At 32.3% G+C, this 21,880-nt stretch overlaps 1 protein-coding gene across 4 annotated transcripts in view; it reads left to right on the top strand.

Moving 5' to 3' along the window:
* LOC136987869 (protein slit-like) overlaps window positions 1-10,811 on the top strand; it is a 119,266-nt gene extending 108,455 nt beyond the window's left edge. For all 4 annotated transcript variants that reach the window (XM_067285624.1, XM_067285625.1, XM_067285626.1 and 1 more), the window contains 15 exons: window positions 1,966-2,037; window positions 2,117-2,188; window positions 2,278-2,441; window positions 2,514-2,649; window positions 3,441-3,509; window positions 3,584-3,655; window positions 4,333-4,404; window positions 4,483-4,554; window positions 4,651-4,814; window positions 6,167-6,383; window positions 6,451-6,590; window positions 6,658-6,751; window positions 7,263-8,002; window positions 8,070-8,279; window positions 9,051-10,811. In XM_067285624.1, the coding sequence (XP_067141725.1) occupies window positions 1,966-2,037; window positions 2,117-2,188; window positions 2,278-2,441; window positions 2,514-2,649; window positions 3,441-3,509; window positions 3,584-3,655; window positions 4,333-4,404; window positions 4,483-4,554; window positions 4,651-4,814; window positions 6,167-6,383; window positions 6,451-6,590; window positions 6,658-6,751; window positions 7,263-8,002; window positions 8,070-8,279; window positions 9,051-9,274 (2,518 nt within the window). In that variant the 3' untranslated portion in view covers window positions 9,275-10,811. The remainder of the gene's footprint in view (window positions 1-1,965; window positions 2,038-2,116; window positions 2,189-2,277; window positions 2,442-2,513; window positions 2,650-3,440; window positions 3,510-3,583; window positions 3,656-4,332; window positions 4,405-4,482; window positions 4,555-4,650; window positions 4,815-6,166; window positions 6,384-6,450; window positions 6,591-6,657; window positions 6,752-7,262; window positions 8,003-8,069; window positions 8,280-9,050) is intronic.
* Window positions 10,812-21,880: the final 11,069 nt, after the last annotated feature.

The raw sequence follows: 21,880 nt of genomic DNA on the forward strand, positions 1-21,880 counted from the left end.
TGATAGAAAATTTTTTCGTCTTTTCAAGTCAATCTTCTGTTGCTCTGGTCTCTGAGCCCACGTGGCTGAGTGGATGAAACCACTGAACACAGACGAACCCACGATTGTTGGCGAGGTGCGAACCCACGACCAACTGGTTGTGGGTTCGCGCCTCCCCAACACGTGGAATTTTCCGAACACCCAAACAAGGGCCAGTTTACGAAAGAAAGTCCTCTTAGGTGGCATCGCCCACGTGATACATTGTCGTATACGACAAAACAATCGAGTCTCTAATGTTGTCCTCCCATTTAATTCTTGTTCTTCCTCTATATATATATATATATATATATATATATATATATATGAACCAGCAATTTAATCGAGACCTCCTGCTCCTAAGCTTTCCATGTCTCCTCTGTGAAGTGTTTTTTAAATCTACCACCTTCGCTTGCATAATTTGATTTATTGTTGCTTTCTTTCGTTACAAAATTCTCTCTCCCCTATGAATTTTTGAGTGCGGGAGATTGCTTTACAGATTGATTTATAAGTTTACACGAGAGAACTCTACAGTGAGAGATTAAATTCAATTTTAATTAGTTACTCATATTAATTTTCGCCGTCTACACTTTGGCATCTGTAGAAACTAGTAAATAAGACAAAGGCTGGAGAGAAGTGAAGTGGATTCACAAAGCAACATTTTAAACCATTTTCGTGCCGTGTTTAATTACATTTAAAAAAAAACAATTTTCGGGGGCCTTTCGTATCCAGATACCGAGTCGACCCCAAATTACCCTGCTCAGCCCAGAGTCTTCGAGAGTTTTTAAGGGGCCCGGGGATAGATCAGACCCCTTTTGCTATTGATTTTTACCGTTTTTAACAAATGTCAGTAAAAATTTATAGGAGTACGAGGGGCTACAAGGCCTTTGAGCTTTCTGTTGGCCCAGGAAAAGTTTCTCCTCTCAAAGGTCTTTTTCAAACTCCAATATATATTGGAGAACATTGATGCATTATCAAATTTTCGAATCAGAATTATTTACAATTCGAAACTTTTATATCAAGGTTTTGAATTGACATACAGACACGCACTTAAGTGGCATGCCAAATCAAAAATTTTTTGTACACGTTGAAGTGGACTGGGCACAAGATCTAAACTGCATTCCAAGTCTGTCCACACTCGAAATAGCGTGTCCTGTATTCTGGTTTTGGTCCTTATCCAGGACTTTAAATCACTGATATCTCACACGGGACTTTGGTACACTTGGTTATTGATATAACCCCTCAAAAACAAGTGCAAGAGTGTAAGGTCAGGAGACCTGGACCTCCCTCTATCAATTTTCTTACAGTTTCCTTTAGTCAATCTCCCTATAAACCTCCCTCTTGATCTATAAAGCTATAAATAAATTATAAATTTCTCTCCAACTCTCTCACATTCATCGTAAGGGTGCAATTTTAAAATTGCATGCCTGTACATTTCCATTGTCTGTCCGTCTGTCCTTCGTTAATCTCGAGAATGGTGTAAAGTAGATGAAAATCGAGACCATATATGGAAACCTTAGTGTCAGAAGCCAAATATTCTTGTACCAAGATTTTTTAGAATCTTAAATTTATTATATTCTAGAATTTTCATCGATAAAACAGAAACTCCGCGTGATAGCTTCGGATTTCAAAGTTTTTCCATTAGTGTTTTTGGTTAGATTTACCTATGGTATACAAAATGGCGGCTCGTCTCTAATTCCAGCAAACAGAAGGGAAACAGTGGGGACGCACGTTCTAACCTAACCTAACCTATTTATTAGAATAGATTAGAACGTGCGTTTCTACTGTTTCCCTTCTTCTGTTTGCTGGAATTAGAGACGAGCCGCCATTTTGTATACCATAGGTAAATTTAACCGGTTTTTTAAATATAATTTTATGTATTTAGTAGATTATTTATTTATTTTTAAGTAATGAAATTAACTAAAAAACGTCGTTCTAAACACCATCTAGAATGCTCAGAACCAACCAGATAACATGCATTACCAACGACACGTTTGCCGATTTAGATTCAGTTCGTTTGCTGTAAGTATTAGAATTTTTAATTATTAAAACTGAAATAAAACTAGAAAACTAAAACAAGAATCATTTTATAACATGGCAGCTCCTTATACGATAATAGAATAAAATGTATAATGCCCGGATCCTTCGAAAAACTACATTCTCTCTCCACACTGTAAGTAGCATAACCGCCATTTTTATGTGCCTGAAATTAAAAAAGAAAAATTAAAATTAATTAATGCCTCGCTGACGTAACTATTCCAGAAATTTATTAGCCAATCCACTTAATTGTAACTGCCATTTACGTTGGTTATCCGACTGGTTGAGGAAGCATAAGATTGTAACTGGAAATCCAAGATGCCAATCACCGAACACGCTGAAGGATATCCCTATACAGGATGTGGCACTTAAGGATTTTACATGCGAAGGTAAAAATAATTTTAATCCTTATAAATAATTTTTGTGTATTTAATTTAATTTTTTACTTTCATAAATTTCAGATCAAGATCTATTGGAATTCTGCGATTTCGAATCTCTTTGTCCATCTAAGTGCGTTTGTACCGGTAATGTTATTCAGTGCAGCAGGCAGAAATTAAGATCTGTACCGAAAACCATCCCCGTTACGTCAACGGAAGTGTAAATATTTAAATTTAATTTTAATTCTTTTAAACGTTTCGATATAAGAAACTTGAAGACCACGCTCTTTTCCGTTATGGAGATTGCAATAGCCAATTACAAAACTCGGTTAGTTTACGTGGTCTGCTTCTCGGAGCCAAATTTAGCTTTATATTGTTATAATTTTAAAGAATTTTCTAGAATTTTACAGCAGTATTTAATTTATAAATACTGAGTAACCAGTTCCCCTCCAGTGGCAGAGTGGATAAAACCACTGAACACTCTAAGTCGTGGGTTCGAGCTTTGCCAACAGGCTGCCCACGTGATTTTTTCTGGTTTTCTTCACGTTTGTAACACGTAAATAGGGGCTGGTCTCCCTTATAAAGCCCTCTCCAGAGAGGCATCCCTCTTCGGCAGATCGCCCACGTGTAACAAGCAAACCAGACCAAGAATCAGTTAACCATTGCAAAGACTAAATCGTCATGTAGATTTCATGGTACAATGGTTACGAAGACGATCTGCTAAAGGGGTACCACCAGGAAGGACTTTGAATGGGAAACTGCTAAAAACCGTTATTCGTCTTTTGGGCCACTCTCTCTATATAAAAATCTCTATGCAATTTGAATATTTTACGTGTAAATCGTAAAATAGCAGTAAAAAAACTACGCTAGTTCACTAAAAAAAAAAAAAAATGGCCGCTCTTATTACTCCAAGATGGAGATCGGATTTATATTTCTAGGTGTCGCCATCTGGTTTTCGCGACCGAAACTATTTCGGTTTATATTCTAAAAAAAGAAATTTAATTGTTGCAGATACTTGGACGTAAATCACATTAACGAAATTCCTAAGGAAATGAATTTATTAAAGGAATTACAGAGACTGTAAGTTTTCTTTGTTTTTAATTATTTTAAAATTTAAAATATTGCCAAATTACTTAATGTCTTTATTTATTTAGAGACTTGAGTAACAACCAGATAACTATTTTACCTCATAATATATTTTCAAATTTATCCAAATTGTCTACACTGTAAGTATATTAAAGTGTTTTTTTTTAATATTTAAATGTATAATTTAATTAAATTTAATGTTTTATCTTAATTATAATTTTATTTCTCAAATTTAATTTTTTAAAAAAAAATCTATGGAATGTAGGAATTTAAGTTCTTATTTTATATCAGAATGGCGAGAATTACTAAAATGCCACACTTTTTTTTCATAATTCTAGTGTTAATTCTGTAATTTCCAGGCTAAACCTTAACTTTACAGAAATATTTAGCCTGAAAGTTAATCATTTTGAAAATAAAACTCATCTAAAACTATAATTACGTGTGTAAATACGCCGCTAAATCTGCAATTCTGATACGGAAACTCACGATAAATCTAGTTTTGAGCTTAAAATTCGCTTTAAAATCAATTTTCTTCTCTATTTTCTATGTTTATAAGTTGTTTCTTACATTTCTTCCTGCCTATTTTATAAGGCTTCAATGAAACCATGAGCTTCCATCGAAACTTTTGAGTGGAAGCCCATGGTTTCATCTTACTTTCCTGGAGTCAATCTGAGTTAATATTAGTACAATAGTTACAATAGGTATATTAGAACCATTTAAGCTGTAATAGTAAACTCATCACCTATTTTTTTATGCAATTAATTTAATTTAAATAATGTTAATTAGGTACAGTACTTTAATTGCTTTTATTTGGCAGAATTTTAAGTTACAACAAGCTACAGTGCATTCAAGAAGACAGTTTCAGAGGCTTAAAATCTTTAAGGATTCTGTATGTATTTAATTATATTTTACAATAAAATGCAATATATAACTTTAAACATTATTATTTTATTTATTTTTTCTATAGATCTCTTCATGGAAACGATATTTCTTTCATACCAGACACGGCATTTCAGGACTTAGTTGCCATAACGCACATGTATGGAATTATTTGTGAAATTTTCGGTGTATATTATATTTGAATTTTTAACTTATTATATATATATATATATATTTATTTATTTATTTAATCTAGAGCATTAGGTGCCAATCCACTTTATTGCGATTGCAGTATGAGATGGTTATCCGACTGGATCAAAAAGGATTACATTGAACCGGGCATTGCCAGATGTGCAGAGCCTCATTTAATGAAGGATAAATTGATACTAACGGCTCCATCTAATCACTTTGTCTGTGCAGGTTTGTTTTGGAGAAACCATTTTTCTTGTAATTTATATAACATGCATGTTAGAATCTTCGTTGAATGTATTCTTAGCAAGTACTTTCAGAGTTTCTATAAGCAGGACCTTCAAGAATTAAGTCGATGAGGCAAGTAAATTATTTGCTTCGTGGACTTCATTAGTTGATGGTGTTCTGGAGAAGACATTATTAGCTCATTCTGGACAGTATCTATGAGATCTTCATGAGTCTCTAACTCATGAGGATCGCATAGTTGAAGCTTGTAATGGGAGCTTCATACTAGAGTTATCATACAAGCTTATGAGGATTCTTACAGAAGATTACTAGTATACTGTTTTATATATATTCTAGAGCAGAGATTTCCAACGGGCTCAATATACCCTGTGAGGTTCAATGGAATTTCGAATGGAATCGGTGAAAGAATCAGAATTTTCAAAAAATAACCACAATCACCGTTGACTGATTTAATAATTTACTCGATATATTAAGCAAAATCTTGGGAAATAACAAAAATAATAAGGGATCGATTGAAAAGAATATTTTCTATATGGGAATCAATGCAAGAAAACGGTTGGGAACCTCTGTTCTAGAAGGAGTCTACCTTATTGGCTCGTGAGCATTCTAGAAAGAATCTATAATGGCTGAAACATTTTGAGAAAATCTTTAATTTGGAATTTCTGAGGAGTCAAATTTTTAAAAAATTGTCTATTGTGTATTAGTTAAAAGCATGTGTATTATACAGGTTATATCAGAAGGAAAGGTAATCACGATATGGGGTTTTAATACATAAAAAACCTTGCGAACGTACGGAGATGTATTAATACTGTATTTGCAAAGATGCAGTAGTATAAATCATTCACAATTTGACGCGTCAAGTGTTAATGTAGCAGCAAAAATTGCACTTGCAATCCGTTGTATCTGTCGAAAATCCATGAGCGGTGGAGTAGTGACGTAAGAGGAACTGCTCTAAGTGACCACCCATCGATCATTTTCGAGCATGCCGTAGTAAACTGTGTGTAATTCGAATTGAGACTCTGTCCTGTTTGATAATTGCTGCAACACTTCTTATCAGGACAATAAGTTGATTACAAAGTCTATCTTCTCTCGTTACACCTCATCCAGTCCCATTCACAGGATCAGGATTGATAACGTTAAAGGAATCACCCTCAAATCTTTTCCTCCTTACATCTTGTATATTATACGAATAAATAATTATTTAATTTAAAAATATTTTTTAGAAAAATCAATTTTATGCATTCATTTTGGATGTCTTTAAGTCAATTATTGTACTTACAACAGCACCTTATTCCTTATTATCATTAATTATGTCCTTATGGTATTTTTGTACGTAGGAAAACCGGAACCTTATATACTTGCCAAATGTGATGCCTGTTATACCTTTCCGTGCCAAAATGGCGCTACTTGTATATCCAAACTTTTACGCGATTATACGTGCAAATGCGAACCGGGATATCACGGAAGAAATTGTGAATACGTCATCGATGCTTGTTATGGTAATCCTTGCGAGAACGGAGGAACTTGTAAAGTCTTAGAAACTGGAAGATTTAGGTAAATAAATGGCATTTTTCGGAAGGTTTCCCATTACAAAATTATGGATAATTATGTGTTATTTTAGTTGCCATTGCCCTTCCGGTTTCGAGGGTGATCGATGCGAAACTAACATCGACGATTGCATCGCTAACAAGTGTGAAAATAATGCCACTTGCATCGACTACATCGATCGATACGAATGCAAATGCTCTTCCGGTTACATAGGTAATTTCTATTTTGATTAATAAAGAATAAAGTAAATTTATTCTGAAATAATTTATCATCCGTTTAGGAAATTATTGTGAAAAGAAAATTAACTTTTGCTCTAAAGAATTTAATCCTTGCAAGAATGGCGCATCGTGCGTAGACCATTTTACTCATTACACGTGAGTATTTTGTTTATTTATAATTAATATATAAAGATAGACCGGATATAAAACTCTTCTATGAATGTAGATGGTTCTTCGAAGCTTGCTAATCTTCATTGGAAATGATTGGATGATTGACAGGAACACCATGCTTCTACTAGGGTACTCCGCTTTAGAAGCCTCAGACACAGTATTCGTTTCACACTAGAATACTAATTAGTACTAGATTCAGACACTGTATAGCATTAAGTATTGTTTTAAATGATCTTGGCTCAGGTCTTCTCAGAGCCTAAGTGGTCAAGATAGATGCAGGTTGATAGCAAAAACAGATATACCTATACATAGAATAGGCACACCTTTGCTATATGCCTACTTTTGTATACATCTAACCTTTAATTAATAGTTATTAAGATACTTTTCAATTGGTCTTCATGAATTACTTTACATATGGTCATAAACCTGTTATTTTCTTTTATTTCTTCATAGTTTAAGCCCGAATATTTATTTATTCTAAATTTATACTTCGCAGATGTGCGTGTCCAGTTGGATTTTCTGGAGATAACTGTTCTACTAATGTGGACGACTGTGTGGAAAATATGTGCCAGAATGGTGCAACGTGTGTAGACGGTGTCAACAGTTATACATGTTCGTGTCCCGAAGGATATGCAGGGACGTTTTGTGAAATTATGCCTATGGTCGCTATGTTGTATCCTCAAACTAGTCCCTGCCAACAACACGACTGTAAACACGGAGTTTGCTTTCAACCGAGTGGTGCTTCCGATTATATCTGCAAATGCTCGCCTGGATTTACGGGAAAAAGGTGCGAATCCCTGTCTAGTGTGAGTTTTCGTGAAGGATCCTTTCTAGAGTTTGATCCTCTTCATACTAAACCAAAGTGCAATATCACAATAACGTTTGCAACGCAGCAAGATTATGGTGTTATGGTCTACAATGGTGAATTGCAACACTTAGCAGTAGAACTCTTCCTCGGTAGGATTCGAGTGAGCTACTATGTTGGAAACTATCCAGTTTCTACCATGTTTAGTTACGCAACAGTTACAGATGGCAAATATCACACGGTGGAATTAATTTTAATTAAAAAGAATTTTACAATGAGAGTAGACGGAGGCATTTCAAGAAGTATTATTAACGAAGGCCCTAATGAGTATCTAGAAGTGAGAAGTCCATTTTATATCGGTGGAGTGGACGAAGACATTGGTAAAAAGGCTCTGAAACAATGGCATCTTCGAAACGTTTCAAGCTTTAAAGGTTTCTATAATTTATACTTTCGCATTTTATGCGATGTTTTATATTAAATTTGTTGATTTTTCTGTAGGTTGCATGAAGGAAATGTATTTAAATGGTAAGCATTTAGATATTATGGTGGCAAGAAGGCAACAAAGAGTTTCACCAGGATGCTCCGAATACGATGACCCAAAACCTTGCAAGAATCACATGTGCCAAAAGGGAAATTGTGTACAAACAAATAAACATAGTTACGAATGCCGTTGCCATAAAGGTTGGAGTGGTCCTTTCTGCGATCAAGGTGATCAAAATATTAATATAATAGTTAGTTAGTAATTAAAACAATTATCGATTTATAATAATTATAAATTCTACCCATAAGTTTCTCATTTTTGAATACGCAGAGTGCCCCGTAAGTCTGGAACCATAGCTTCGTTGATCATTGTTTATTGTTTTACAGATGAAACATGACGTCGAGTACGGAGGAACGAATTATTTTGATGGGGAGATCAACAAGCAGCGAGAAGTTGCCAGAATTTAACATGCCTCATCTAGATCGCTGTATGTGGTTAATGTTACCTATGGTTCCAAAACGGTGGCTCGTTTCTGATCCCAGCAAATAGAAGAAAGGAAACAGTGTGGGCGCACATTCTAACCTAATCTAACCTATTCTAATACTTTTGTTGATAATAATTATGGTAACTTATTAGAATAGGTTAGGTTAGGTTAGGTTAGAACGTGTGTCCCCACTGTTTCCTTTCTTCTATTTGCTGAAATCAGAGACAAGCCGCCATTTTAGAAACATATGTAACATTAACCCAGACTGTTAAACCCTTTGTTCTTTGTTGGTCCCACTATTAAAAATAAATTTCTTCCTCCTTACTCAGCATTACGTTTTACTTGTAATACCTCAGAAAATACTCCCAATGTTTCATCATTTCTGAACGTTTAATTTAACATTCTATTTATATAAAAAGATCAATACGCAACTATAACATATCCTGTGTATTAATAGGCCTACTGTTTAATACAGGGTACGAACTCACGCTTTATTCTTGTTTATACCTTACAGCTCCTACCTGCCAGAAAGAATTATTTCGAGAATATTACGAAGAAAACGGCTGCAGATCCAACAAAAAACTTAAAATGTCTCATTGCATCGGTTCGTGCGGGGATCAGTGCTGCAAACCACTCAGAACCAAACGAAGAAACGTTCGAATGATATGTGATAACGGGAAAAAGTATACGACGCAAGTGAATATCATCAGAAAGTGTAAATGTCTACAGAAGTGTTGAATTTTTTTAACTTTAATAATAATAATAATATATAAAAGCAGCACAAGGACTTTTACACACACACACACAAAGAAAAATAAAAAAATACCAAGAAATTCACAAGACCAAGAAACATACCGGTGTATTTTTTGAACAAAGATGTCGCCTGCTGTGCAGTTCCTGACTATTGTCAAAAATAAATATGGCGTCCTTTAATTTCACATCCAAAAGAATACGAAAACATACGAATATAATAAAAAAAAAAAATATCTGTACGCTAATTGGCTACAGAATATTTACTTAATTTTTAATTAGATCTATATTATTATTAATTATAATTATAATTATTATTTTTTAATAGTTTTTTTTTTCGTAATTTTTGCTTGGTAACAACAGCCAGATTTCACGTTGTTCTCTCTCTTTCTCTACCTCTGTACAAATAAATACTGTTGTGTACAAATGGACTTTTTACCATAAATTTTAAATGGCTTATTATATTATTATATCTTAAACCATATATATATATATATTTTTTCCCTCCCCTCCTTTAATGAGTGAGAGTGTTTTTTAACGATTGTTACACTGCCACTTAAAAGTGCTTGTAACACATGTGATACTATTGCCCATACTATAAAAACACACCGTACTATGTGCTCAAACTATTGAACTTTAAATTGCCTAAACGTGTTTGTCTTTAAGAGTCTCGTCGCTTGTAACCGTGTACTATTGTTATATAAAGGAAAAAACAAAATAATAAATAAATAAAACAGCAGAAATTAAACAATTAATTGCTCTCTATCGACATCTTCAATTGAAGTAAGGTGATCCAAAGTCCAAAAGTTTTTGATCTTTTCTTGTATATGAGCAAAATAATAATAATAATAATAATAATAGAGATTGTTTAATATGAGAACGGAATAAACAAGTGTACAGTCTTGCTGTTGTTTCTGGTTGCGACGTACACAAACACAAGAAAGGCTCGTGCTATTCTTCTACGTGTACAGAAGAGTAGTGTAAAAGGGTCTATATTTGAAAATAATATGTCTAATGTATTTAAATATATTTGTGTTTGTAAAGCTTTGAAAAAAAAATAATAATACAAAAAACCTTGTAGTATAGATTATAATCATGTTATTTCGTTGAATTTTTGTAGCAGTTGAACTGAGCTTGGTGCTTACCACTGATTCGTTTGCCCGAAACAGTTGCGACGTAACAGTGGTCATTGTCTGTCTAAAACGCCCCGAAAGCACCCCCATTTTTACCCCCTTTCTGATACCTGTCCTACGCCTAAAATTGACCAGTGTTTGTACATCTTATATATAGCCTAAGATTACAGTCTCCTATGTATAAAGCATGTGAAGGAGGCTTTACCTGTGTTGTACGTATTCACGTGCAAGATGCTGGTGATATTAAGAACAAAAAAGAAAAAAACAAAAATAAAATAAATGTATCATTATTTCCCCCTTTTGGAATTTATGTGTTTTTTCTTAATATTTAATAAAAATGACTATTGTAATTATAAAAACAAGTCTTGATAAAGTTTCCAATTTTCGATGTACGTTGTGTTGTGTTCTCTTTTTAATTCCCTTTGACTGGCTCTACACGTGCTTGTATTGTAAATCCAGTCGCAAAATACGGCTCTACAATTATTGTTTTATCTCATCGTTCACCCCCAAAAATACATCTTTATGTACTGTACTTTTTAAATGAAACTTATCTTGTATAGTGTGAAGGGGTAAAGTCCATATTACATCGAGAGGAAAGAGCTGGTGATTTTCCCGCAGCTCTACCCTCAGAGAAAAAAACTTAGGGGCCACTAGTGGTTCCTACCCGTATAAGTCGCTATTGTTTTTGCTAACAGGAAAGAAATCCTACGCATGGGAATCCTGAATCAAATCATGGCGAACCACCCAAGGAATTTCTCATGGGCGGTAAGTTCCATCTCTCACCACCGCTGCGTGGGCCTGGGTCTCTACAATGGGCACCGAAACAATTAGAATCGTATGTATTAGCAAGCGCTTCAGGGGCCTATATATTTGAAAAGTCATCTTACAGAATGGTTCTCTGATATTTATGGGAAGATCAGTACACGAATTGGCGCTTTACTAGGGTGATGCTATATCGAGGTTTGACGGACAAATAATCTTTCAAACGTTTTCTGTTACTCGAAAATGTTGTTATCACTGTGAAAAGTTCGTTTATGCGTTACAAGATAGCAGCACCGTCCGTAGGATAGTGTCCAAGTGGTGAGTAGCCAAACAAGTAAGTTAATGTTTTATGTAAAAGAAACCTATTTAATTGTATATAATTAGATAATAAATCAATATATTAAAAATATTTGTATGGTATTATACGGAGATTAATATATATTATTAGTTAGACACGTAAAAATAAACTGGAGAAACTCCGCATTCACTCCATGCAATTTGGCTCATGCAATGGAGACAGGAGATGCCCCAAAAATTTAAACCTTTAGTATAAATACAAAAAGAAATATACGACAGGAGTGACATAAAATTGTGTTTTTTACAAGCGGTAAACAATTGTTTTAGTTTGTTTTACTGGTATATTTTCATGACATTCCGGAAAGGAGTAAGGGCCCCATCTCATCTGTAATACGGGGCCCGAGCCATTTATTTTATTACGATCAATAAAGATACGCTAAAACGTACCTTTATCGTTTTGCTAATTGATCAAAAATGTTTCGATAGGGCCCCAAGACGGTCATAAACTTGAGGCCTCACCACTTCCAAAAAATGCCATAAAAATATACGAACGAAAACAATAAAAAAAAATTGTTTTTATTACTTATAAAAGTATACATTTTGGGGCCTTCGTGCGCCCGAATTAAAACCTGTTTAGTTTAGTAAACACATTCTCCTGTAAAACTGCTCCTGGAAGCGATTTTCTGTCTGGTCGTTTATCTACTTTAATCAAATCTACTTCATTTATTTACTTAAAATAGGCGTAAAAACAATATCGACCCCACTAATTTCGATATTTAGATTAAGAATTTATGCATGGAAACAATTTTTATCAAACAGAAAATTTCGTATTAATGATCAAAGATTGTAATTTCGTAAGTGGAAAAATTTTCACCACTTTCAACGTTTGCTTTGAAAAAAAGATAATACTAAAAACTTAAGATAGAATTTTTGGTTAATGTTACCTTTGGTTCCAATATGGCGGCTCGTCTCTGATTCCAGAAAATAGAAGAAGGGAACACGGTTCGAATAAATTACCATAATTATTACCAACAAAATTAATAGAATAGGTTAGGTTAGAACGTGTGTCCCCACTGTTTCCTTGCTGGAATCAGACGAGCCGCCATCTTGGAACCATAGGTAACATTAACCGAATATTCCATATTTCTATAATTGTAGGAGATTCTACATTAAGCGTAGAATTCGTATCCATGTTCATCATGGATTCATCTTCCTGTTCACCACAGATTCATAGAATTGTGTATCACGTATTCAGTGAATCTATGGTGAACGTGGAGTTGAATTCTATGAAAAATCTATGGAATATTCCGTATTTATTCACATAAACATGAATTATTCTACATTTCCATAAAAATGGAGAGAATATTATCTCTTATTTATAATCATACAAAGTTTTCAATAGGGTTGCATCAACGAGATGTAAGCTTCAATATTGTAAAGCTTTAAATTATCTGTTTATAAAACTTATATAAAAATTAGTAATTTATATTATATAAACTAGAAAAATATAAAATTGCTTGTCTGTGATTGAAGTGTTTGTTAACATTTCTGATAAAATAGGTTAAAACATTTTGGACTTTCTCGACTTTGTACTCGAGTCTCTTTCACTTCTTCGATGTTTGTTCGCTATTTAAATCAATTCTATATTAAATCCTTTTATAAGAAACTCTTTTAATTTGAATAAACAATAAATTTAATCATATTTTATGAAAATTTTGCAATAAATTTGCCTCTAAATGAAATTTTTTCTCGTTGAAGATGATGGGAATCCTTAAGCTTCCTCCTCGACTCGATGGTAAATTTAAGCCTTCTAGACGTGGAAATCTGCGTATATTTGTAAATAAATTGTGCAGAGAAGGTATATTTTTTTGCAAATAATCTAATTTCATCGAGTATTACTAAATATAGAATGACCTAGATAGAAACTAGATAAAATAAAACCATGATATTTGCAATATCAAACTCTTGAACTTGGAACGAGCAGAATGTATTACTTTTTATATCTTCGGTTAAAAATATGAGGCAATACTTATAAATATGTAACTTCTGAGTGGATGAAGAATTAGAAAATAACTATAAAATTCTATATTAAAGGTTATTATTTATTAATTTCCATTCATTCAAAGAGGCAATACGAAGATCGACATTGGCATCGAGCCATGGTTTCAACTCATTTTTATAAGAAGAATACAGGAATTTTATATAAAAAATGATTAAAAATCGCTTATGATGAAGAAGAGTGAGGTTTTTTTTATTAAATTTGATCATTTTTAATTTAAAATACGAATTAAATCATAAAAATATTGGACTTGATCCGCACTCTTACAAAGTAATTTATCGTTGGCAAAGTGTGGATTGATAAATATGTAATGTCATTTTGAAAATTTAATGTTTTTTAAACATTTTTAACTATCTAAATCTTAATTTAATAAATATTTTTCGTTTTACAGTTAATTTTAAGTGATATTTAAGATAAACTATGAAAGAAAAACGATAAATCTTAGTTGCAGCGAGTAGAAAATAATGAAGAATATTTATGTATGGAGTTTTTCGCACGATACATAAAAAATGAAAGAAAATAACTATTTTTTATAATATTACAAGAGAATTTTCACCATAATTAACGTAAAAATCGAAGAAAAACTCACTTATTCATACATAAAACCAGATTTAAATGAGGGATAAGGATGCAAGGAGATTTGGCAGGATCCTGGCCATTATTGAATAAAAATTTATTTTAATAAGTGGTTTAAAATATCCGTTTTTCTTTCTTTCGTTGATTTTATTCACGCTTATGGCTCAAGAGAGTGGGAGGGCCTTAGATTTGGAACTGCGACGAGCGTCATTTCACCTCTCTCAGCCTCTTACAGCAACCATTTTTCAACTGATAATCATCAATTAAATGTAAAAGTACGTAATAATTATTAAATTCGATATAAAAATCTACGACTTTTTTAATAGAATTCGGTCCTAAATAGTCTATTTTTTCAAATATTCGTATATTCGCGAACAGTTTTTGCTGCTCGGTTCACTCAATTATTCAATTATGAGTCTTCACCCTTAACGTGTATGAATGAAAGACTAAATTTTGGGGCCTCCTTGTTTAGGAATCGAGGCCAAAAAGCTCTGCATTTTTCGATCGTGAACTCACTAAAAAAAGACTCAGAAATATAAATCTTATTCTTGTTTTATTATTTTAATATTTAATTGAGTTTATTATCGATGGTATATAGGTTAATCTATACGTATATTCATAAAAATATATTTTTATATCATTATAAATAGGAGTAAAACTCTAATCAAGGGCTTAGGTTGAAGGAAGGAGGAGAGTGAGAGGCTGAATAAAGAATAAAGGAAGAAGAGAGAAGATGATAAAGGAAAGGAAGAGAGGGAGATGATGAGTTGAGAGGTTAAAGGAAGAGGAGAGATGATGATAATGGAAAGGAAAAGAGTGAGAGGATGAGTAAGAGAATAAAGAGACGAGAAGATGATAAAGGAAGAGACGAGAAGATCCCAGTAAAATACTGGTTTATAATTACATATAAATTAATATGTAAAGTTCTCCTAACTTTTTATTTATTAATTCTATTGAGAAATTACCTGCTTTTAATTAGTGTGAGAGAAAAAAGTAAAGTATTGAATTCTTACAAAGTCATTAATAGCTTAAAAACATACCTTTTAGAATAATATTTAAGAATCGAATCTTTAAAATATTCAATTAAATCTATTTAAAAAGTGTATTAAATATTTTAAAATTTTTATTTATTTATACAAGTGTAAACCTTTACATTAAAAAATGGCTTCTAGATCGAGTTTTTTAATTGGTTCTCCAGAACATATGATTTCCATCTCTCTATAAAGATACGAATAAGAATGAGTAAGAAAGTCATTCCTATTACATAATGAGATCAATTTGAATCGGGAAAAATGCATTTAAAAAATAATAACGGAATATAACCGAGAGAAAAAGGTAAAGATTTTATTTTATTTAAGTAAAACATCATTAAATAATTCTTCTTGTGCAATGCATGTAATTAATACGTAAAATTATGAGTAAATTGGTGAAAATACTATACAAAGATTCTTCTGTGGAGGAAGAAATTATTCCTCAGAGGAGCCGCAAAGGAGATGTAGGGAAGAGCACCTGCACTTTACATCCTGCACTCAATTCTTTCTGCACATAAGAAGCTTTGTATCACCTTTTCAATCTGAAAAATGAGTAGAGAAAGGCATATGTTTGATACACGTGGTCTTCTCTTCTCAAACTAAATAGGGCGCTAGAAAGTCTTTTAATATAAGTAAATAATTAAGAATTTTATGTAAGAAAAATGTTATTAGGAAAAAAATCGCTGACACTGTGTCTTCAGATCAAGTAAAATTCTTCAAGTAACTCAAAATGACACGAATTATATCCTGATGATAGTTTTAACTAAGTTTACATGGCTACGTTTGCGATGAAAGATGCTGCACCTGCTCTAATACTACGCTTTCAGAGAATAATCTATAATCAGGTGATTATCAGATGAGGAATTCATCGGCTGCTTTGATTTATCTCGTGCCAATTTGATCAGTAATTTTGCTGCGACAGTAACTCGAAGCATACATTTTAATGACACCTAGCATCTTGCATTACTGTTATTCAACCGGCGAAAACAGAAGTAAATGGCTCCTACTAAGCTATAATTAAGAAACCATACTGCTATTCGTGCTGATTGCTGCAAACACCCGTCATAAAAAGCAGGTATGTCTCCTTATAAATAAATGTCCATTGCTTTGCATTGCAGATTTGCAGATTGCTCCAAGAAAAACCAGATAATTGATAAAGAACACGAACAGGAGTTAATTGGTACACTTGGTTAATTGCCGTACACTGTTAATTTTAACAGTGTACGGCAATTAACGTTGATTGTAACGATGACCTCTTTTAACCCAGTATTAAAGAACTGTTAAAAAGAAATTCTTTCTAATTAGATTTAGTGGAGAGGAAGTGACGAATTTTACTATTAAGCATCTCAAAGACACGTGGATATCAATCGGATACAAGGATTTGTTATGAGCAGTATAAGAGCTGGTGCAAAAATGGATAGACAGTCAATACGATACGATATGTTCAATACGATAGACAGTAAGATTAGCTGAAGTTCAAGCAGTTGGGCACAGTTACACAAACATTCTGTGTGTTATTTGTTGTCCTTATAGTATTTTGGAAACGGCTGTTTCTTCCTATAAACAAGGCATCCTCCGAACTAAAGTACAGTCTCCAAGTACTAGTACTGTACTGTACTAGTCTCCAAGTACAGATTTGTCAGTAGCCTGTTATCTACAGAAAAAAAAGAAGGCAAAATTTTGGAGAATTATGTGTAAGTTTTAGGTTAAAACAATATATTTCTTCGACGAATTGGCTTCAGATTCACGTTTAGAAGACTCAAATGTCATTTTAAGTGATTACAATTCAACGCAATGCTACAGTTAAAAGAAGGTTTTTCAGGACAAAAATCTGTGGCAGAATTATTCCCCTTTTCGTATCCTCTAAAGAAAAAAACAATGAAGAAAAATTTGAAAACGGGTTCAAGTGTTTCCCCGTGAGTTCAACAGCGCATTAAGTAACAATGCATGTACTGTAAGATCTTCATCAAGTAAACATGGTATCATTCCAGAACTGGTTACTGTATACACGTTATTCATGGTACCCGATAATGGTAGCTACTGCTGAACGATCATTCTCAAAACTCAAGATTATCGAATCTCCGTTTAACAATTAAAAAAGTCGGAGTAAAGTGTCCATTATTTCTAATGAAAATGAAATCGACAAAGAATTTAAACGTAGAAGAATGTGTCACGTCCTTTGCAAACACGAAAGCAATGAAATAACTAGAGATTAAGTAGTAAATGTTAGTAAAAGTTACACTGAATGTAATGAGCTTAATCTGAAGCAAAGATGGGTAAATGCTCAATAAAAATCTCCCAAGGATATGTTATGTCACACTGCTTGACACTTGAAAATGCTTATTTTAATGTTTTTCTGTAAGAGTTTTAAAAGCAAAGTACATTTTATAACAAGTAAAATATAAAAAATGATAAAATAGATATATATATATATAGGTCCTTTCTCATCAGGTTTATATATACGGTAAAACCTGTCTATGGCGACCACCCACGTTTAATACAGGTAACTTATACGAAGACTCTATGTATAAAGTATTCCAGAAATTTTTGTCCGCTTTGACAGGTGGTCACCTAAGCAGTTTTTACTGTATAAACATTTAAAAAATACAATATAGGTGTGTAGATAGCCCACTGATGTTTATCTTCGTCAAATTCTCGATAGAAAAATATTTCGAAATTAAAATTTAATTTTAAACAACAACAACTTGAAATATATTTAACTAAATTTTTGTATATTTTATAGATGAAGACCAAGTTTTAATCAAATGACCATGAAGATTAATGTGTTTAACGAAATGGCCAATCATAAATAACTGTACTTAATTATCTTAAGTTAATCATGAAAATACATAAAAAAAAGAAGATATTTTAGAAAATAAAATATTGTTTATTTTAAAAGTTTTTTATTTATACTTTATAAAAATTTATTAAGTAAAAAAAATACATATATATATATAAGATAATATTAATTATTTAAAAAAAAGTCATTTCAGTGATGAACGGTTTCTGCTCCAAACAACGTGAATCACAATGTAAGCATCTAATATCCACGTGTTTATTCACAAAGAAATTAGCAAATAGGTCAAAAAGTACAGTCTTTATCAAAATTTGGATATTTTAGGAAATAAATTATCGAGATAATTTCGAAAATGACTTGCTCTTTATCGGGAAGAGATTGAAGAGTTGATGTATCTGTATTTTGTAACAATGTATCGGTAAATACTTGTATTTACACTTAAAACTCATATCAGTACAGGGGGGGGGAAAAAACGTTAAATTCTTTTAAAAAATTAGTGTAAAATCCCCCCCTCAAAAAAATTTAAAAATTCCTTAAAAATTAGTCGAAAATCCTGTAAAAATTAGCCTAAAAATCCCTACATATTTAGTCTAAAATTCTCAAAATAAATGAGTCTAAAAATCCTCCAAAATTAAATCAATTTATTTAGCAAATATTACTATTTTAATTTTAAACATTTATAACGTTTTATATACTAAAATTTAATTCTTTTATGTTTAATTTATTATATATATATTATAAAATAAATATACATTAAAATCTAGTTTGTCGTGGGTGCGATCCTCACCAACGAGCAGTTTGCATGCTCTCCCGGTTTTCTTCACGTGCTTTTAACCTAAATATCTTGATTAATATCCGAAAAAAACCCTTCTGGGAGGCACCCCTTGGCAGATCGCCAATTGTTGCGCTGCCTTAATCCATCCCAAAATATAAAGAGCGCCTCTGAAGAACTAACATTTCTTTTCCTCAATAAACAATAGTGGATCCAGAAATCTTTAGAAGGAGGTGCCTTACAAACCGTCTTTACTCGAATAAAACTCTCGGAATAGGATGGTGCTGTACCCAAATCCGCCCATCATTAAATAATTGTGAGTATCTCTTAAGCATGGGCCCATTAATCTTGACCTACAAACCTCCCTAAAAACTGATTAAATGGCCACATTGTCTCTCATATGGTTTATAATATGTTATAGAATAACATGGGTTCTAAGTTATAAATATTATGAGCATTATAACCTAATTAATTCGTAAAGTTTATAAATTTATTGCCCCTTTGGGCATTAACATAAATAAAATCCTTGTATATTTTTAAATTTTAAAAATATATTTGTTACCGCTTGGTAACAGAAAGGCGAAGTTTAACACGGAGCAAATCTCTTTCAGCAATAGTGCAAAGTTTAGTTTGAATAAATTCGTTTTTTACTATAAAAAAAGTGAGCCATAATAATGACGTTTCATCTGACCCCACGTCACATTTGACGAATGGAATTGATTGAGGACTTTGTTTCTTTATGAAAACCGCTATCTCTAGACGTCTAGACGTAACGATTCAATTGCAATTTTATATGTATTTTAATATTTTTTCAATTAATTTCTCCGTTTATATTATAAATAAAAACTTTATTGAGTTTATAAAACTTCCAAAATAATTAAATTTATTACTGTTTTTTTTTAATGTGTAAAAATGAAAGATGGAAGCTCAAGATGTAATTTCTTTCCATGAGATCGTCGTCACTTGTTTGCTTTTATACAACAGGACACGTGAGCCATATATCGAGGGAGATGGAGTTTTTATAGAAAAAAAAAGCTCCTATATACGTGTTAATTCCACGTGACCACCACGTTGGCCAGGCTCAAATGCACGACCTGTGTTGAGTGTTTTTATCCACTCGTCCACTGATGAGTGCGGTCACTTAATCATCACATGTCATATTCATAAATGTGGGCCAAACCCATAAGAAACTTTACCTTAAATAGCACGTGTAAGAAGAGGACGAGGGAGATGAAATAGGAACCATAGTCATAAGTGTGAGCCGAATGCGTACGAAATTTTATGCTTAAATGGCATATTTAACAAGTGGATGAGGAAGATGAGACAGAAGATCAATCATAGATGCTGTGCCTATCTCTCTCCGAAAGCTAAAAGTTGTATTAGTAAAGTAAATAAAAACAAATTCTTTATTATTTATCAAACAAAATTTTAACTTTTTCTTATATAAAAGGTTAAATTTTTAAGCTCTTCTATGTCTGGGGCTTAGTCAAATGGTCTCTTTGTACCTTGTTCTGTATGTAACTAATAAAATTAAATTTGTAAAATTATCTCAATTAAAAGTGTTTAACTATTAAAACTTAATTAAAACTTTCTTGTTTATTAAAAACAAGTTATATAATTAATTAATTTCATGCATCTCGAACTTACTCAACGGTAAAGTTAATTAAATTATGCACACATGAAGCAATAACCTCGAGAGACCCTCACCAAAAACCTCTCGAGTGCAAAGGCCTTAGAATGGAGGGTCCACTATAAAATTAAAATAAAAGGGCACAAATGGTTATAAAAGGCTTATCTTTATATAATTTATCTGTTTGTAAAATAAACAAAAACAAATTTTCTTTATATAAAAATAAATTGTTACTTGTATCCATTTTAAAAATTAATTTAAATATATTTAAAATTACAATTGGAAAATACACGCCCACTTCTAAAGATGATTGCTTCTCTAGCAATATCTCAGCCAATCACCGTTAAGACAACATTATCTCCTACCAATCATCGTTGAGATGATCTTGTCCTCTTCCAATCATCGTTTAAATGAATTTTTACGTGGTAACTTGCATAAATAGCAAAGAACCGCTTATGTTCATTAATATAATATATTTGCTTTTATTTTTATGGCACACGATGTGTTTTTATAGGATTTACATAATAGCATAACACTGTTAATTGCAATTCACAATTTCTTGAACATCAGCCATCTTATTGGATAGACTTAGACTTGTTGTGGCCCTAAGATATAACATATAACAGGCCCTTTTCCCCCCACCGAATAATGATATACGTAAAAATGTGAAGTCCTAATCTATAGACTCAAAACGAGAGGCCCTAAGCTACAGTTTGTATACAAATCCTACTCTAATGAGCTATGGGCCCTAGAAAACTAATACTTTTATATTTATAATTATACTATTTTCGTGAAATAATATGAAGTTTGAAGTTTCTAGAAGAATCCTAAAATCTTGAGATTCTAGAAATTCAGCAGTAGACATGAACAAATGCTTACCTGATGTGAAAAATTAATAATGAAAGCGTATAAATTGGTATGAACAAAACTATATTTGTGGTTTATGAAGATTCAAGTAACGTGTACAACATATACAATGAGTACAAGGCGTAAAAATTCTAAAAATCTCTAAAAATTAGTCTTAAACTCCTAAAAAATTAGTCTAAAAATTAGTCTTAAACCACTAAAAATTAGTCTAAAAACCCCCCAAAATTAGTCTTAAACTCCTAAAAAATTAGTCTAAAAACCCTAAAGAATTAATTAGAAAATCCCTAAAAGAAATCTAAAATCCTCCCAAAACCACGTTAGTAAAACAAATAATTAAACTATATACAGTCGAACCTCCGATAAGGGCCACCTGTGAACAGTGGCCAACTAAAACACGGCCGTTGTTAGGAGGTTACGTTTCCTCAGTGGCCGTTGTTTAGAGGTTTGAATTAAATATTTTACCGAAAATTCCTTTTAATGTAAAAAATTCTAAGTACAGTAGAATTAAAATATAAGAAAATTCTTCTATAGAAGCATTTATTAAATTTATAATTATATAAAATATTAATTAATTATAGAAAATAAAAGAATATTATGAATATTCTTGGTTTGGCTTTCCCTCTATATCTATATAAATTTTGAGTTACAACCTTCACAGGGGCATAAGTTA

This window comes from Centruroides vittatus, unplaced genomic scaffold (assembly GCF_030686945.1).
Source record: "Centruroides vittatus isolate TY-2023 unplaced genomic scaffold, ASM3068694v2 scaffold_2802, whole genome shotgun sequence".
Classification (NCBI taxonomy): domain Eukaryota; kingdom Metazoa; phylum Arthropoda; class Arachnida; order Scorpiones; family Buthidae; genus Centruroides; species Centruroides vittatus.